At 33.4% G+C, this 19,550-nt stretch overlaps 1 protein-coding gene, 2 long non-coding RNA genes and 1 pseudogene across 5 annotated transcripts; 2 read left to right on the top strand and 2 right to left on the bottom strand.

The window, feature by feature from the left end:
* Positions 1-1,239: 1,239 nt before the first annotated feature.
* Positions 1,240-2,915, bottom strand: LOC143302433 (glutathione S-transferase-like; annotated as a pseudogene).
* A 1,414-nt stretch (positions 2,916-4,329) lies between these two features.
* LOC143302446 (uncharacterized) lies at positions 4,330-7,622 on the top strand. The gene is made up of 2 exons (XR_013057964.1): positions 4,330-6,412; positions 6,530-7,622. It is a non-coding gene; the product is annotated as an uncharacterized LOC143302446 (long non-coding RNA).
* A 4,565-nt stretch (positions 7,623-12,187) lies between these two features.
* Positions 12,188-14,811, bottom strand: LOC143302439 (glutathione S-transferase-like). Of its 2 annotated transcripts, none has more exons than XM_076617114.1 (4): positions 14,641-14,811; positions 13,537-13,668; positions 13,058-13,225; positions 12,188-12,800 (listed from the first exon to the last, which is right to left on the bottom strand). In XM_076617114.1, exons 3-4 carry the CDS (start codon positions 13,200-13,202, stop codon positions 12,493-12,495), a joined length of 453 nt encoding a protein of 150 aa, XP_076473229.1. In that variant the 5' UTR covers positions 13,203-13,225; positions 13,537-13,668; positions 14,641-14,811; the 3' UTR covers positions 12,188-12,492. The 2 variants fall into 2 exon arrangements, with proteins under 2 accessions (XP_076473229.1, XP_076473228.1); XM_076617113.1 differs by having other exon boundaries at positions 13,537-13,672.
* Positions 14,812-15,002: 191 nt separating this feature from the next.
* On the top strand, positions 15,003-18,585 carry LOC143305177 (uncharacterized). 2 transcript variants are annotated; one of them, XR_013061918.1, is made up of 2 exons: positions 15,003-17,476; positions 17,771-18,585. It is a non-coding gene; the product is annotated as an uncharacterized LOC143305177 (long non-coding RNA). The 2 variants fall into 2 exon arrangements; XR_013061919.1 differs by having other exon boundaries at positions 15,003-17,359.
* The last annotated feature ends 965 nt before the right edge of the window (positions 18,586-19,550 follow it).

The following is a 19,550-nucleotide window of genomic DNA, read 5'->3' on the forward strand; positions in this document are numbered from 1 at the left end:
GAAGAATCGTATTTTTTGTAAATTCACACAAGATTTTATCTAAAAAAAAATTAAGATTTTTTGAAGAACGTACAAGACGGAACACGAACAATAAAAAAAGGGATGTTAAATACAAAAAATAGATTGAAATTTAGATTATGAAATATAAAAAAAATGATATTGCATAATTTACAATTATTTTCGATAGCTTACGTCAGTATGTTGGAGTGTAAACTATAAAATATTCAAAAACTGATACCATTCAGACATAATTTAGAAAAACAATAAATTGCGGAAACCGATAGTTAAAACTCGATACGATCGATACTCCAAAGCTCTAATCCTAATAATTACTCAGCAATAATAACCGATAATTCATGTTGATTAATGTTTGAACTCCGTTTTTTTTTCTGTATGTGTATACAAATTTTGTACAGTTTGATAAAGCGAAATTAAATTATCATCCTTTTGTACTACTTCAAACATTGAGATTTGTCATCTTCAAGGTCGATCACACATAGTTTCAGATTGCGGAGTTGCAAGGGTAATTAATTTTGCAATCGGTTTTCCTTTGATATAGATGTGAATACAAATAGCCATTGATTGACAATATACCGAAGCAATTCTAGTTTAATTTGAAGTCATCGATCCTTTGATATTTTTGGAAGAATAGTAAAAGTACAGAGAAAACAAGAAAAAATGGCGTTAACTAAAAGATAGCTCCAATGTATCTCATAAATATTATCTATATATCATTTGTAAGATGTAAGTGACCAAGATATCGAATTATACAAAAATTGTATGTAATGATTAATACTTGAACGTTACTTACATTTATGTACATGAAAATTTGATCTTTTATTAACTAAGTTATTGATCGACAAAATGACTTCCTACATAATTCTCCGCCTGAACTGAAATGCATATTTTTTTTTACGCAAGCCTTATGTGTAGCTAGCAACGAGCAAACAGATTAATTACTTTACACACGGTCGTATCTTGTTTGCTGTAGGCGAGTTCTCTCGTGTAATCAACGAAGTGCTCAACTTTAAAGCGATAACAGAAGAACATTACTGTATCGATAAAAATCATGCTTTTTTCAAAGAAATATGTAACTCGTATTTTTTTTAAAGCAACCCTCATAACGTATTGAATAAAATAATCATACATTTTTTTTGTTCAACATTTGTAAAATACGATATTATCAAGATCACCAAGGAGGTAATCTTCAATTCTTAATGAATATAATAAAAAACATAATTAATGATTGTTTGATGGTTTTATTATTATCTCTATAATACAAAAGCACAACATCGTGTCAACAGTTTATATAGTTCGTATGTTTCTGTAGGAATACACAAATAATAGTTCTCTATCACAACGTAATCTAAAGGGAAAACCCTAACTAAATGACAAAAATATCGGTAATAACTGGAACTAATGAATGTTAAAAGCAATCAGTATATTCCATACAAACTTCCATCAATACGATTCGTTCTTCATTCTCTCAACACACTAAGACCGCAATCTTTAAACGCTTATAAAACCATAAGCAATCGTGAAGTTTAGAATTCGCTAACTGGGCGTCTCTCAATCCAGTTTTTGATCTTGGGCAGAAGGAGGACCTTTTTCTCCAGCAGCTTCAGATTCTCGTAATTCTCGATCAGATCAGACTTGTACATAAAGTTCAAATAATCGAGCAGAGCAACGAATGTTAAATCAGCCCAAGAGAGAGTACCATCGTAGAAGTAGCCGTCATTTTCCTTCACTTGCTGGTCCAAACGTTCTAAAATGAACGGCAGCGTCTCTTCAGCAGCCTTGCGTTTTGCAGCTTTGACCTTCTCGTCCTCCTCATAGTGGAAGGCGGCAATTTCTGAAAATTTGTTTTCAGTTAAATACTATTCGCTAATGTTATACTAATTTGAATACAGTGTTGTGCGAAATTTAAATGATACTGAAGATAGAATTACAATCCTTTTTAATCCTTTGTCTTGTATTGTTGACATACGTGTATCGTTCGATTAAATCAAATATTAAATCGGATTTCAACTAATAAATACCTGAGCAGATATGTACTATCTGTTATCAAGATTCTCATAAGATTTATGCAAAACAGCACTGGATACTCACTATGACGAATATCATGAATAGTATCAACAGTGGCATCAATATGAAGATTTGCCCAGTCAGTCTTTCCAGCTAAGTCATATTGTTTGGCTAAGTAACGGCAAATAGCTGTAGACTGAGCAACCTTCCTTCTATCAGCTACGAGCATAGGAAGCAGGCCATAAGGAGTCACTAAAAACATACAACTAATAGAATCAAAGATTCTATCGAACAAACAGATTATGATGCTTCTTAAATATCTAGCTTCCTGTTATCTCTTTTGGAAAGATATAATTTAATTTATTGATAATTTATCAGCAAACAAAGGGCATTGTCTCCTTAACAATACCTATTGTTCTCCCACATATCTTATAGAGCAATGGAGAGTAAACAATAATCTCTGTTATACTCTGCATAATTGTGTTCTACTTTATTTAGCTACTTTAGTTAAATTAGGAAAGATGAGATTTAAGAAACAGAACTTCTTTAAATTTTAAGCTTACAGGGCTTTATTTCTGGCCAGACGTCCTTTTTGATACGTTCAACTTCAAATGGAATACTAGCATAGCTGAAGAAGAACGGATTGGTTCTGCCAATGCCGTAACTGGGAAGTAAGTCAATTTATAGAGCGGCATCTTCCTGGAAGTATAATATATACAAAGTAAAAACAAAGAATCATTGATGACAAGAATTATATTATTACAAATTATGAAGTATAAGACAATTTAAGTAAAAAGCATCAACTACTAACTACTCGCATAGCTATTTGTATCTTTATATTTTAATATAGCTTAGATATAAAAAGAATATTATTTTTGGATGTAATAATGTATAAACTTGCGCCAAATATTATAACAAAATATTGCACTTTCTATTTAAGTAGGATAGACATATTACCGTCATTTATCTTTTTTCTATAGCAATGAAATTGTTTATAAAAAAGTTTATAAGAAAACTATCAATTAATGCAAACAACGCATATCAAAATATTAATTACATTCGCGCGATTCGTTATCTCTAGTATTAATTTAACCATATGGTTCTATACACCCAAGACCCTCTGACAGTAATTTAGTACCATTACTAGTCGTATGTACAATGTATGTTTGTATACAACTTTCGTAACTACAAAACATTCAGCAGTGATTACATATTCCTCCAAACATAAGAAACATTTTCTAATTGCATACTTAAATTTATCGATCAATTATGAACATATGACAACATTTATTTCTTTCAACTACTAATTTTCAAATCCTCTGCTGTTCCGTTAATTGAACGACGCGCCGACTTTTCGTACAAGTATCTTGTATCTTATCTGTATTATTTAGCTATCAATAAAGAAGAAACATTTTCTAATTGTATATTTAAATTTATCGATCAATTATGAACATGTAATAACATTTATTTCTTTCAACTACTAATTTTTAAATCATCTGCTGTTCGGTTAATTGAAGGATGTCGGCTTTCTGTAGAAGTATTTCATATTTATTATTTAATTATGAATAAGGAAAAAACATACAAAATATAGTTTTTAAACGGTTTATTATTTATAAAGAGAAACTTTGACTCAGGATATATATACTATATATATACTATTTACTTACAATTTTTTTTTTAAGACTTCAAAGTCGAAACAAGCACAGGAAATTTCCAAGCCGGTTAACAGAAACTTGAATGAGACAAAAATAACCTTTAGATCTCTATATGTTCTTCTTCCCCCCTGTTGCTTCCACGTAACTCTTATCCTATTGGTGGAGCTGTGCTGATATGTGAAATTATGACTACATAAAAACATCCGGAAAGACTCATTGAATGATTTTATAGTTTAAGGTTAATAAATTTCCATAAATTAAAGTTGAAAATTTATGAGAACACGTTTTCTGTAACAAAACTTAGTAAAAACAAACTAGTAAGGTTTATAGATTCTTTAATGATTATGTATGTATTCATAAACTAGTTCGATAAACATCGTTCGATAAAACGTCGAACAACACACAACATTGAAGCGCGAAATTTCAAACTCAATGAAAGATAAATAACAAATATTGCGAACAAATGATATTAAATTTACAATAATCTCATGTAAGAAAAAATAAAAGGGATAAAAGTAGTACAGAAGATAGAAAAATCTTTAAAACTGGTGGCTGGGAAATAGAAAATATATAAATTTATGTTATTAGAGTTTAGTACTTCTGTCGATCAATGTGTTACGACCGTTCGCGGAGAGACGCAGTCGCAGTAGCGAGAGGCGTAAATTCTCGCTACGATTCGGTGAATCGACGCCGCGAAGTAGTCGTTCCCCTGTTTCGGTTAAGATAAGAGGTGGTTAAATGAATATGACACAGTATAGTAAGTTATATTTCACCGTTTATTCCAACAACTTATAACGAAGGCAGTTACGCTGGTGCGTATGTACGAGATTTTTTTTTGTATTTATTTGTTGAAATTACAATCAATTCTCGCGTTGAGAATATGTACGAGATGAATGAGTGACTGATCTGTGGGTGTGTCCTACCCGGTGGAAGGATATTGACTATTCGAAGGATGTGAAATCAGAACTGTCTTGGGAGACGATGCTGTCTCGGAGGAAAGCTAAGGATGGGTGTGTCTAGCGCACGGGACCATCGGATTTGTTGGTGACGATTTTAGTTAGGAGAGTGAAGGAAGTGGCTTCGTTGTTAATTGGTTAACGAAGGGTCTTAACCGCCCTCGAGAGAAAGTGGTTAGTGGGAGGAAAGTTGCAGCATACGTGAGAAAAACTAATTTTCCCTTGTCCAGTCGGGGTAGACAATAGTCTTTAGAAATTCTTCGGAAACAGACGTTTGTTTGGTTTGAAGGACCTTTTCTAGGAAATCTATGAGATTTATGGAAGGTACTTGAAACTATGGAGGATACGCTGCGAGTATCCGGTGACATCTGGTTGCCATATTGCTCGCGGTGCGACGTAACAAAATGGAATAGAAAGATTATACCACAGACGAAATTATACTTTATACTTTATTATACTTTGTACTTTATTATTACATTACATCAATTGACATCTTTGGCATTACAACGATTCGATACACATTTTAACTAAATATTTTGCAATGAAACACGTATTATTAAACAACATAATCATACTAAATTAATTTAATGTGACTATTTATTATTATTATATAATAACACAGTGATGAAAGAAATAAACTGGTCAAGTAATCTAAGGAACGATAATACGTATCTATGTCAGTGACAGTGAGAAAAATTCAGATATCTGTACTTAAGTGATTACACTTATAAGTATCATTATATATTATATAAATATGATATTTCGAATGGTATCATTTATCACTCATTAAACAAGAGTGTCATATCCAGAGAAATGATTTTACATATCTTAATCTTTGCTTTGATTACGATAGTAATAATTTCTATCAAACTTGATGGAGGAAGATACATGAATAATTATCTAAAAGCTGAAAATCTTGGCAAATTCATTTGTACATAAACTAACAGGAATGAATTTTAAAGATACACTCTGCTCTCAACAATTAAAGCTGTCTTGTCGCAACAAAGTTTCAATCATTTTTTATGGACAACATGGCCCAGTTTGCACAAAGACTAAAAATTTTAACATTAAATTTGGATAAAAATTCTTACGGTAGAAGGAATGATATATCATTCATTTTCGCCAATAATCTGGTCGAATTTAGTCAAGTAAAATGGTATTGTTTCGTTCAAAAGTTGATTCTTCCTCGCTTTCTTCTTTTCAGGATTCTCCTCCATGCGATAGTAGCAGATAGCTGAAACCAACCGTTACGTTCATTTGTATTTTTCCCCCCAAACGAAGAGAAAATAAGTTGTGAAAGAAGGAGTAGCCTCTCATAGTTCCTACAATTTCTTCATTCTCTTTGCTTTCTTCAATATTGCCTCAACAAGTTCCTGTGGTTCACGATACTTGAAATATATACAATGTTACCAGCGTGGAAATTGTCTTGGAAACTTGGAAAATCTTTCAAGAGGAACAACATTGCTAACTGAGATTCGAGAAAGGAAAGGTAAGTAAATCCTTGCTTCTACTTAGAGCTTTTTTATTTACTTCTGACGAGTAAAGTACTGTTATTAAAATTTGATTAAAAGTACCAAGAATGTCGAGATATAAACAACCATTTGTGGAAAGGTCAGGAGAAGCAGAATTATCGAATAAACGTTATATAACTCTTAGTGATTAAGTAAGAGAAGAGAAACGAGAAAAAAGTCTTTTATCTAGGTCTTAATAAAGTATACTATATTTATCTCCATATCAAGAATAACAACAAGATATAAACAGTCTTCTAGAAATTGAGTAAATATTACATAATTACATCTTGAGCAATATTTTGCGTCTTAGCTTTTGCTTAAACATTATGATAATCTTAAATATCTGTAAATTCTTCACAGACTCTTTGCATCTTCTATACAGGTATCTCATGATCATGTGATAACACACAGGAAGAAAAAATAGAGGAAAAAACAGCGTAAAAAGAAGTTGCGTAGGAGTATCGTCGCACTACATCATTCGACAATTGATGCACGTCATGGCGATCGTCACGGTTTAAAGCAGGCCATCAAAAACACGTTTGTTATCGTACGGAAAAATCTGCGACGTTCCAGCTGTTCAGGTGCATCGAATTGTGAATCATCGGCGGTACGAAGCAAGGCGAGGGGCGTAAATAGAGAAAGAAGAGAAGAGAAGGATTCGCATAAATGATAAAATATAATCGTTCGTTCCTCGTCGATGGCGGATGGATGGCTTTAATCGTGGACGATATCGATACGATTATATTTTATACATTTGAAACAAATATAAAAGACAAGCAAAAACCAGAGATACGATCGTTATGATATTATTCAATCGGTAGCCTATTTACCTCGTTTTTTGTTCACCTTCTCTGTCTAGTAATAATTTTTCGATTCGACTGGCGTGACGTTACGTTGGCGGTGTAAAAACACGATTTTAAACACCTGCGGATAGTTGCATGAGTTCCGAGCGATTCCATTCCCTTCGATTTATATTTATGCGATCAACGCGCGGATCGTTAACGCATTATGCAGACAGCAGATGTTACGTAATCACACATATCGTAATTGGAAATTAGTAACGTTATCGCGTAGCAGGATCTTCCTGTCTTTGATCATTGAGTAACACTTCGTTGTCCTCGCTCCTTCCGCGGATAACCAGCGTTTATCATATAGAGACAGGGATTTGCAAAGAATAAAAGTTGTAGAACGTTGAAAGGCGTTGAGAGAAACGTGATGTTATCCCGTTATTCGTTAACGCAACGCAGTTAAAAAAAATCCCGTAGGAAGATTACGATAATAGATAACCTGAGTCGAGTGTTTGTCGGGGGATCTAAAAGATTCTTTCGAGTTGAGCGTCTGAGATTGCAGAGAAGAAAATTTGGAAGCCATCGAATTCGTGATGTCGATAGAAATCTTCAGTTGGAATCGTTGTATCATAACGTAGTCTGCTTATTGTCGATAAGAATTTACTAAACTAAAAGTGACTACTAAAAGTTTCTATCCTCTAAATTCTATCTACGATTCTATAATCTAAAAACTGACTTTTGCAAACAAACTGTAACATTCGCTTAACGGAAAGACATACGTATCTTGTTTGTACTCGTCTTTTCACAATGAATTCTTGAACGTCTGTCTCTGTGGTGAGACAAATGCAAAGTCATCTCATCAGTTACTCACCTTGCTTCAAATCTCCAAGAGTATCGACGAGCACGTCGCATATCATCGCATCCCATTCGTTCTTTCCCATTAGATCGTACTTCCTCGCCAAGTATCGCGCCACAGCGTTACTCTGCGCTACCGGTTTCCCGTCTATCTCCAGCACAGGCAGCTTTTTATAAGGCATTGCTAAGAACAAACATGGCTCATATGAACACTGTGTAGAGGGAAACGATCGATAGGAAATCACAACACAGCTTCCGAGGCCGTTGCGTTCTTGTGAATAGATGAATCGAAATCATTTCGGTTTTAATCAACATGGCCTAGTAAAGAAATACAGAAATGTCTTCTTTCTCCTTTTTTTCTTTTCTTACGATTACGATGGACAAGGTATCGCGTGTTTTTGACTGTTGGGAAGAACCTAAAGTTTTTAAAATCAAGGATAAAAGATAATACCAGACACGGAAAAAATATTAGAAAATGTACACGGTTCTTGTAATGAAAATTGAAATGCAAGGAATATAAATCGAATGTCTATTGCGAACGTAATTTTGTGTTTTACACCGACAGGATTGATTTACAGACTTACGTTGATTTTTTGTTTCTCTATTTGCAAGCGACATATAAGATTATATGCTGAAGACTATGCTGCGTAAAACTTTTATTATACCATTTACGATAGAAATGTCGCAACAGAAGATCGAATTTTATGTCTGCTTTGTTCTTTCGACTTTTTAGCTATGTTCTTGTTCATTTCCGAACTGATTTCAATTTTTTATCCTTTTTTTCCGACAAGTCCTAAAAAGTTTTTAAATTAACGAGAAGCGTAGAAGTATTTTTGTATTCCTATTTTAAGTCACCTATTTACGGTTTTCTCAAAATATTCGAAATGCTTCGATTCATTGAAAACAATAAAGATTGCAACACAAAAATTCGAGAATCGTAAGTGAATTAAGTTGGTATTCGATAAACACGATATTACGGAAGCAAAACTTAATGAAAAGTTCGACTTTATTCCGTATGAAATTTTACTTTAAGTAAGTTTAGCCTGCACGTGAAACGAAAGTTTTATATACAGAAAAGTTTGAGTAAATGGTAGATACCTGAGAGTTGAACGATGAAAGTAAAAATCGATTCTTCACGCTTACAATCCTTGTATTCGGGCCAGAGTTCTTCGGGGATCCTCTCGTCGGTATACTCGATGCCAGTATATGCAAATATGTACCGTATATGTTCGGCACGACCACGGGCATTGAAGTAGATTAGTTTGTAGGTAGGTTCGTCGCTCATTTTCCTTGCTCTGTCAACTTATCGAGAAAAATGTTACAATTAACTCGTGTAATTAACAGACTGTGTACGTGTTTGTGTGTAGAGAGAACAATTTATTTATACATGGAATAATTCGTATAATACGCAAAATAAATCATTTAGAAGGCTGGAATATGTGTTTTTGAAACAATTAATTATGTCGAAAAATATTTCAAACGAGATATAATTATGAAAAAAATAATAATTAAATGTATGTAAATGTAATAATTAAATGTAATTAGTTGTGAAGAAAATAATAATAAAAAATAAATAAATGCAAAAAAAGAATTAAATGTAATTAGTTTCTTTATACGCACGCGATATTATTGGCGATATATGAAGGTCAACTTTATTTTTTTAAATAGATATATTTATACGTATATTTATAGATATAAATACATATATTATATAGATATAATAGTATATATAATATATATAATAATATATATGTCGAGTCTGAATCTCCGAGTCCGAGCTCGAGGCGCCCTCCCGGGGAGGGCTCGCGGGAGGTAGCGGTTCTGCGTTGAAGTTCTCCATCGTCCGGTCGCGCGTGGGGTACCTTTATTGTCGATAGTTACACTAGTGACGAGGGCCTCAGGCTTGATAACGAATCCGCGGCCAACGGGAGGACTATCATATAAAAAGCAACAGGATACACGAAATAATATAATTCTGACTAGGACAACATAAACGCAAGAAGTGTTGATATTGAAAAAAATATTTAATTTTGTATATAAATATTTTCATATTTAAAAAAGTTTCCGGAAGCAGGAAGATTTGCAAACAAATAATATCATAAACCGAATGTTTCATGATCCTTTTCTAATTAGAGTGTGTGACAGCATGTGAGAACGTTTCTTAAAAATATGACTTATTGCAATTACTTAATCGCAATTATAAACGATTAAGACCTTCTCACAACGAGGCAATCTATCCAAAGTATAAAACTCGTTATACTTGATGAGAAAACAAATCTCTACTTAGGTTTCATTTCGTTTCATCGCGTTCATAAAAAGTGAATTTGTATGAACACATCGTGCAATTTAGTAATTAGGACCGTTGATCTCGCTGCAACATAGATGGATAGAAAAAAGCCATTTAAAATGATACAACGTCGGGAAGACAATTATGAAAATTATAAATGGAACACAAGATAAAATTGTTTAAGATTAATTCTTCTTTTTTTTTTTTTTTTAATCGCGAGTGTTTGCAAACGAAGTTTCAATCTGTTTACAATGATAGCAATGAGAGGAGGATGTCTATGAAAGTTGTAAATGCGATATTGAATAACATTTCTGCGAGTGGGTTTGTTTTTCGTTACAAATGTTTTTTAAACGAATCTGCAATCTGTTGGAAACAACGGAACAGTAACGGGACGACTGATAGGGAAATAAAAAAGATCGCGTTTTATTTGAACAGACAAATCTTTGAAATCTATTCGAAAGTCTATTTGAAATGGTACGAGCTCGAAAAGAACGGTGAATACTATAGAAGAGGGATTAATTAAAATTCTTATTAATCTGTACGCTTTGTATATTAAATACCTTGATCGATGCCAAGATAACAAATTATTATACAAAACAGTGAAGTATCCACGTCTGACATTAATATTGAGTATTACCATTACTGTGATTTAATTTTTAACCGATCCTGAAAATTCCTTAGAACGTAAAAAGTATAAAATGTTACTGTGCATTTCAAGATTAAATGCACTGTAATTTAGAAACAGTTATGAAGCGGAAACAAATAATTTATTCAGAATAAGAATTCTACGTAATCATGTTAAAAAAGAAACGTACTTATAACGCGTTTAAACTCCAAATATGTAAAGACAATAAGGGAAAAAAATTAAACGAAGAATCGTATTTTTTGTAAATTCACACAAGATTTTATCTAAAAAAAAATTAAGATTTTTTGAAGAACGTACAAGACGGAACACGAACAATAAAAAAGGGATGTTAAATACAAAAAATAGATTGAAATTTAGATTATGAAATATAAAAAAAATGATATTGCATAATTTACAATTATTTTCGATAGCTTACGTCAGTATGTTGGAGTGTAAACTATAAAATATTCAAAAACTGATACCATTCAGACATAATTTAGAAAAACAATAAATTGCGGAAACCGATAGTTAAAACTCGATACGATCGATACTCCAAAGCTCTAATCCTAATAATTACTCAGCAATAATAACCGATAATTCATGTTGATTAATGTTTGAACTCCGTTTTTTTTTTCTGTATGTGTATACAAATTTTGTACAGTTTGATAAAGCGAAATTAAATTATCATCCTTTTGTACTACTTCAAACATTGAGATTTGTCATCTTCAAGGTCGATCACACATAGTTTCAGATTGCGGAGTTGCAAGGGTAATTAATTTTGCAATCGGTTTTCCTTTGATATAGATGTGAATACAAATAGCCATTGATTGACAATATACCGAAGCAATTCTAGTTTAATTTGAAGTCATCGATCCTTTGATATTTTTGGAAGAATAGTAAAAGTACAGAGAAAACAAGAAAAAATGGCGTTAACTAAAAGATAGCTCCAATGTATCTCATAAATATTATCTATATATCATTTGTAAGATGTAAGTGACCAAGATATCGAATTATACAAAAATTGTATGTAATGATTAATACTTGAACGTTACTTACATTTATGTACATGAAAATTTGATCTTTTATTAACTAAGTTATTGATCGACAAAATGACTTCCTACATAATTCTCCGCCTGAACTGAAATGCATATTTTTTTTTACGCAAGCCTTATGTGTAGCTAGCAACGAGCAAACAGATTAATTACTTTACACACGGTCGTATCTTGTTTGCTGTAGGCGAGTTCTCTCGTGTAATCAACGAAGTGCTCAACTTTAAAGCGATAACAGAAGAACATTATTGTATCGATAAAAATCATGCTTTTTTCAAAGAAATATGTAACTCGTATTTTTTTTAAAGCAACCCTCATAACGTATTGAATAAAATAATCATACATTTTTTTTTGTTCAACATTTGTAAAATACGATATTATCAAGATCACCAAGGAGGTAATCTTCAATTCTTAATGAATATAATAAAAAACATAATTAATGATTGTTTGATGGTTTTATTATTATCTCTATAATACAAAAGCACAACATCGTGTCAACAGTTTATATAGTTCGTATGTTTCTGTAGGAATACACAAATAATAGTTCTCTATCACAACGTAATCTAAAGGGAAAACCCTAACTAAATGACAAAAATATCGGTAATAACTGGAACTAATGAATGTTAAAAGCAATCAGTATATTCCATACAAACTTCCATCAATACGATTCGTTCTTCATTCTCTCAACACACTAAGACCGCAATCTTTAAACGCTTATAAAACCATAAGCAATCGTGAAGTTTAGAATTCGCTAACTGGGCGTCTCTCAATCCAGTTTTTGATCTTGGGCAGAAGGAGGACCTTTTTCTCCAGCAGCTTCAGATTCTCGTAATTCTCGATCAGATCAGACTTGTACATAAAGTTCAAATAATCGAGCAGAGCAACGAATGTTAAATCAGCCCAAGAGAGAGTACCATCGTATAAGTAGCCGTCATTTTCCTTCACTTGCTGGTCCAAACGTTCTAAAATGAACGGCAGCGTCTCTTCAGCAGCCTTGCGTTTTGCAGCTTTGACCTTCTCGTCCTCCTCATAGTGGAAGGCGGCAATTTCTGAAAATTTGTTTTCAGTTAAATACTATTCGCTAATGTTATACTAATTTGAATACAGTGTTGTGCGAAATTTAAATGATACTGAAGATAGAATTACAATCCTTTTTAATCCTTTGTCTTGTATTGTTGACATACGTGTATCGTTCGATTAAATCAAATATTAAATCGGATTTCAACTAATAAATACCTGAGCAGATATGTACTATCTGTTATCAAGATTCTCATAAGATTTATGCAAAACAGCACTGGATACTCACTATGACGAATATCATGAATAGTATCAACAGTGGCATCAATATGAAGATTTGCCCAGTCAGTCTTTCCAGCTAAGTCATATTGTTTGGCTAAGTAACGGCAAATAGCTGTAGACTGAGCAACCTTCCTTCTATCAGCTACGAGCATAGGAAGCAGGCCATAAGGAGTCACTAAAAACATACAACTAATAGAATCAAAGATTCTATCGAACAAACAGATTATGATGCTTCTTAAATATCTAGCTTCCTGTTATCTCTTTTGGAAAGATATAATTTAATTTATTGATAATTTATCAGCAAACAAAGGGCATTGTCTCCTTAACAATACCTATTGTTCTCCCACATATCTTAAAGAGCAATGGAGAGTAAACAATAATCTCTGTTATACTCTGCATAATTGTGTTCTACTTTATTTAGCTACTTTAGTTAAATTAGGAAAGATGAGATTTAAGAAACAGAACTTCTTTAAATTTTAAGCTTACAGGGCTTTATTTCTGGCCAGACGTCCTTTTTGATACGTTCAACTTCAAATGGAATACTAGCATAGCTGAAGAAGAACGGATTGGTTCTGCCAATGCCGTAACTGGGAAGTAAGTCAATTTATAGAGCGGCATCTTCCTGGAAGTATAATATATACAAAGTAAAAACAAAGAATCATTGATGACAAGAATTATATTATTACAAATTATGAAGTATAAGACAATTTAAGTAAAAAGCATCAACTACTAACTACTCGCATAGCTATTTGTATCTTTATATTTTAATATAGCTTAGATATAAAAAGAATATTATTTTTGGATGTAATAATGTATAAACTTGCGCCAAATATTATAACAAAATATTGCACTTTCTATTTAAGTAGGATAGACATATTACCGTCATTTATCTTTTTTCTATAGCAATGAAATTGTTTATAAAAAAGTTTATAAGAAAACTATCAATTAATGCAAACAACGCATATCAAAATATTAATTACATTCGCGCGATTCGTTATCTCTAGTATTAATTTAACCATATGGTTCTATACACCCAAGACCCTCTGACAGTAATTTAGTACCATTACTAGTCGTATGTACAATGTATGTTTGTATACAACTTTCGTAACTACAAAACATTCAGCAGTGATTACATATTCCTCCAAACATAAGAAACATTTTCTAATTGCATACTTAAATTTATCGATCAATTATGAACATATGACAACATTTATTTCTTTCAACTACTAATTTTCAAATCCTCTGCTGTTCCGTTAATTGAACGACGCGCCGACTTTTCGTACAAGTATCTTGTATCTTATCTGTATTATTTAGCTATCAATAAAGAAGAAACATTTTCTAATTGTATATTTAAATTTATCGATCAATTATGAACATGTAATAACATTTATTTCTTTCAACTACTAATTTTTAAATCATCTGCTGTTCGGTTAATTGAAGGATGTCGGCTTTCTGTAGAAGTATTTCATATTTATTATTTAATTATGAATAAGGAAAAAACATACAAAATATAGTTTTTAAACGGTTTATTATTTATAATGAGACACTTTGACTCAGGATATATATACTATATATATACTATTTACTTACAATTTTTTTTTTAAGACTTCAAAGTCGAAACAAGCACAGGAAATTTCCAAGCCGGTTAACAGAAACTTGAATGAGACAAAAATAACCTTTAGATCTCTATATGTTCTTCTTCCCCCCTGTTGCTTCCACGTAACTCTTATCCTATTGGTGGAGCTGTGCTGATATGTGAAATTATGACTACATAAAAACATCCGGAAAGACTCATTGAATGATTTTATAGTTTAAGGTTAATAAATTTCCATAAATTAAAGTTGAAAATTTATGAGAACATGTTTTCTGTAACAAAACTTAGTAAAAACAAACTAGTAAGGTTTATAGATTCTTTAATGATTATGTATGTATTCATAAACTAGTTCGATAAACATCGTTCGATAAAACGTCGAACAACACACAACATTGAAGCGCGAAATTTCAAATTCAATGAAAGATAAATAACAAATATTGCGAACAAATGATATTAAATTTACAATAATCTCATGTAAGAAAAAATAAAAGGGATAAAAGTAGTACAGAAGATAGAAAAATCTATAAAACTGGTGGCTGGGAAATAGAAAATATATAAATTTATGTTATTAGAGTTTAGTACTTCTGTCGATCAATGTGTTACGACCGTTCGCGGAGAGACGCAGTCGCAGTAGCGAGAGGCGTAAATTCTCGCTACGATTCGGTGAATCGACGCCGCGAAGTAGTCGTTCCCCTGTTTCGGTTAAGATAAGAGGTGGTTAAATGAATATGACACAGCATAGTAAGTTATATTTCACCGTTTATTCCAACAACTTATAACGAAGGCAGTTACGCTGGTGCGTATGTACGAGATTTTTTTTTTATTTATTTGTTGAAATTACAATCAATTCTCGCGTTGAGAATATGTACGAGATGAATGAGTGACTGATCTGTGGGTGTGTCCTACCCGGTGGAAGGATATTGACCGTTCGAAGGATGTGAAATCAGAACTGTCTTGGGAGACGATGCTGTCTCGGAGGAAAGCTAAGGATGGGTGTGTCTAGCGCACGGGACCATCGGATTTGTTGGTGACGATTTTAGTTAGGAGAGTGAAGGAAGTGGCTTCGTTGTTAATTGGTTAACGAAGGGTCTTAACCGCCCTCGAGAGAAAGTGGTTAGTGGGAGGAAAGTTGCAGCATACGTGAGAAAAACTAATTTTCCCTTGTCCAGTCGGGGTAGACAATAGTCTTTAGAAATTCTTCGGAAACAGACGTTTGTTTGGTTTGAAGGACCTTTTCTAGGAAATCTATGAGATTTATGGAAGGTACTTGAAACTATGGAGGATACGCTGCGAGTATCCGGTGACATCTGGTTGCCATATTGCTCGCGGTGCGACGTAACAAAATGGAATAGAAAGATTATACCACAGACGAAATTATACTTTATACTTTATTATACTTTATACTTTATAATTACATTACATCAATTGACATCTTTGGCATTACAACGATTCGATACACATTTTAACTAAATATTTTGCAATGAAACACGTATTATTAAACAACATAATCATACTAAATTAATTTAATGTGACTATTTATTATTATTATATAATAACACAGTGATGAAAGAAATAAACTGGTCAAGTAATCTAAGGAACGATAATACGTATCTATGTCAGTGACAGTGAGAAAAATTCAGATATCTGTACTTAAGTGATTACACTTATAAGTATCATTATATATTATATAAATATGATATTTCGAATGGTATCATTTATCACTCATTAAACAAGAGTGTCATATCCAGAGAAATGATTTTACATATCTTAATCTTTGCTTTGATTACGATAGTAATAATTTCTATCAAACTTGATGGAGGAAGATACATGAATAATTATCTAAAAGCTGAAAATCTTGGCAAATTCATTTGTACATAAACTAACAGGAATGAATTTTAAAGATACACTCTGCTCTCAACAATTAAAGCTGTCTTGTCGCAACAAAGTTTCAATCATTTTTTATGGACAACATGGCCCAGTTTGCACAAAGACTAAAAATTTTAACATTAAATTTGGATAAAAATTCTTACGGTAGAAGGAATGATATATCATTCATTTTCGCCAATAATCTGGTCGAATTTAGTCAAGTAAAATGGTATTGTTTCGTTCAAAAGTTGATTCTTCCTCGCTTTCTTCTTTTCAGGATTCTCCTCCATGCGATAGTAGCAGATAGCTGAAACCAACCGTTACGTTCATTTGTATTTTTCCCCCCAAACGAAGAGAAAATAAGTTGTGAAAGAAGGAGTAGCCTCTCATAGTTCCTACAATTTCTTCATTCTCTTTGCTTTCTTCAATATTGCCTCAACAAGTTCCTGTGGTTCACGATACTTGAAATATATACAATGTTACCAGCGTGGAAATTGTCTTGGAAACTTGGAAAATCTTTCAAGAGGAACAACATTGCTAACTGAGATTCGAGAAAGGAAAGGTAAGTAAATCCTTGCTTCTACTTAGAGCTTTTTTATTTACTTCTGACGAGTAAAGTACTGTTATTAAAATTTGATTAAAAGTACCAAGAATGTCGAGATATAAACAACCATTTGTGGAAAGGTCAGGAGAAGCAGAATTATCGAATAAACGTTATATAACTCTTAGTGATTAAGTAAGAGAAGAGAAACGAGAAAAAAGTCTTTTATCTAGGTCTTAATAAAGTATACTATATTTATCTCCATATCAAGAATAACAACAAGATATAAACAGTCTTCTAGAAATTGAGTAAATATTACATAATTACATCTTGAGCAATATTTTGCGTCTTAGCTTTTGCTTAAACATTATGATAATCTTAAATATCTGTAAATTCTTCACAGACTCTTTGCATCTTCTATACAGGTATGAGGCTGATGGAAGGAGAGTGAGAGAGTGCGTTTCGTAACGGGACTACCGGTGGACTCGTCAGTAAGGCTATGCCCGGTAGTCCCTGCCTTAGACGTAGAGGAGTCTCGCTAGGTGCGGTATTTCTATCAATCGCTCGTATATTCAACCCGCTAGCGAGTTAGACAGACAGACTCGTTGTCGTCGTAGCCCTCTAGTGTTGGCGGTTGGTACCCGCGGATCGCCCGGGAGGTGTTGCGCCGCGTTGATGCCTCGACCTGTCGGCGTCCTGTTGATACCGATCCGCCACAGGTATCTCATGATCATGTGATAACACACAGGAAGAAAAAATAGAGGAAAAAACAGCGTAAAAAGAAGTTGCGTAGGAGTATCGTCGCACTACATCATTCGACAATTGATGCACGTCATGGCGATCGTCACGGTTTAAAGCAGGCCATCAAAAACACGTTTGTCATCGTACGGAAAAATCTGCGACGTTCCAGCTGTTCAGGTGCATCGAATTGTGAATCATCGGCGGTACGAAGCAAGGCGAGGGGCGTAAATAGAGAAAGAAGAGAAGAGAAGGATTCGCATAAATGATAAAATATAATCGTTCGTTCCTCGTCGATGGCGGATGGATGGCTTTAATCGTGGACGATATCGATACGATTATATTTTATACATTTGAAACAAATATAAAAGACAAGCAAAAACCAGAGATACGATCGTTATGATATTATTCAATCGGTAGCCTATTTACCTCGTTTTTTGTTCACCTTCTCTGTCTAGTAATAATTTTTCGATTCGACTGGCGTGACGTTACGTTGGCGGTGTAAAAACACGATTTTAAACACCTGCGGATAGTTGCATGAGTTCCGAGCGATTCCATTCCCTTCGATTTATATTTATGCGATCAACGCGCGGATCGTTAACGCATTATGCAGACAGCAGATGTTACGTAATCACACATATCGTAATTGGAAATTAGTAACGTTATCGCGTAGCAGGATCTTCCTGTCTTTGATCATTGAGTAACACTTCGTTGTCCTCGCTCCTTCCGCGGATAACCAGCGTTTATCATATAGAGACAGGGATTTGCAAAGAATAAAAGTTGTAGAACGTTGAAAGGCGTTGAGAGAAACGTGATGTTATCCCGTTATTCGTTAACGCAACGCAGTTAAAAAAAATCCCGTAGGAAGATTACGATAATAGATAACCTGAGTCGAGTGTTTGTCGGGGGATCTAAAAGATTCTTTCGAGTTGAGCGTCTCAGATTGCAGAGAAGAAAATTTGGAAGCCATCGAATTCGTGATGTCGATAGAAATCTTCAGTTGGAATCGTTGTATCATAACGTAGTCTGCTTATTGTCGATAAGAATTTACTAAACTAAAAGTGACTACTAAAAGTTTCTATCCTCTAAATTCTATCTACGATTCTATAATCTAAAAACTGACTTTTGCAAACAAACTGTAACATTCGCTTAACGGAAAGACATACGTATCTTGTTTGTACTCGTCTTTTCACAATGAATTCTTGAACATCTGTCTCTGTGGTGAGACAAATGCAAAGTCATCTCATCAGTTACTCACCTTGCTTCAAATCTCCAAGAGTATCGACGAGCACGTCGCATATCATCGCATCCCATTCGTTCTTTCCCATTAGATCGTACTTCCTCGCCAAGTATCGCGCCACAGCGTTACTCTGCGCTACCGGTTTCCCGTCTATCTCCAGCACAGGCAGCTTTTTATAAGGCATTGCTAAGAACAAACATGGCTCATATGAACACTGTGTAGAGGGAAACGATCGATAGGAAATCACAACACAGCTTCCGAGGCCGTTGCGTTCTTGTGAATAGATGAATCGAAATCATTTCGGTTTTAATCAACATGGCCTAGTAAAGAAGTACAGAAATGTCTTCTTTCTCCTTTTTTTCTTTTCTTACGATTACGATGGACAAGGTATCGCGTGTTTTTGACTGTTGGGAAGAACCTAAAGTTTTTAAAATCAAGGATAAAAGATAATACCAGACACGGAAAAAATATTAGAAAATGTACACGGTTCTTGTAATGAAAATTGAAATGCAAGGAATATA

This window comes from Bombus vancouverensis, chromosome 3, assembly GCF_051014615.1.
Source record: "Bombus vancouverensis nearcticus chromosome 3, iyBomVanc1_principal, whole genome shotgun sequence".
NCBI classification, from domain to species: domain Eukaryota; kingdom Metazoa; phylum Arthropoda; class Insecta; order Hymenoptera; family Apidae; genus Bombus; species Bombus vancouverensis.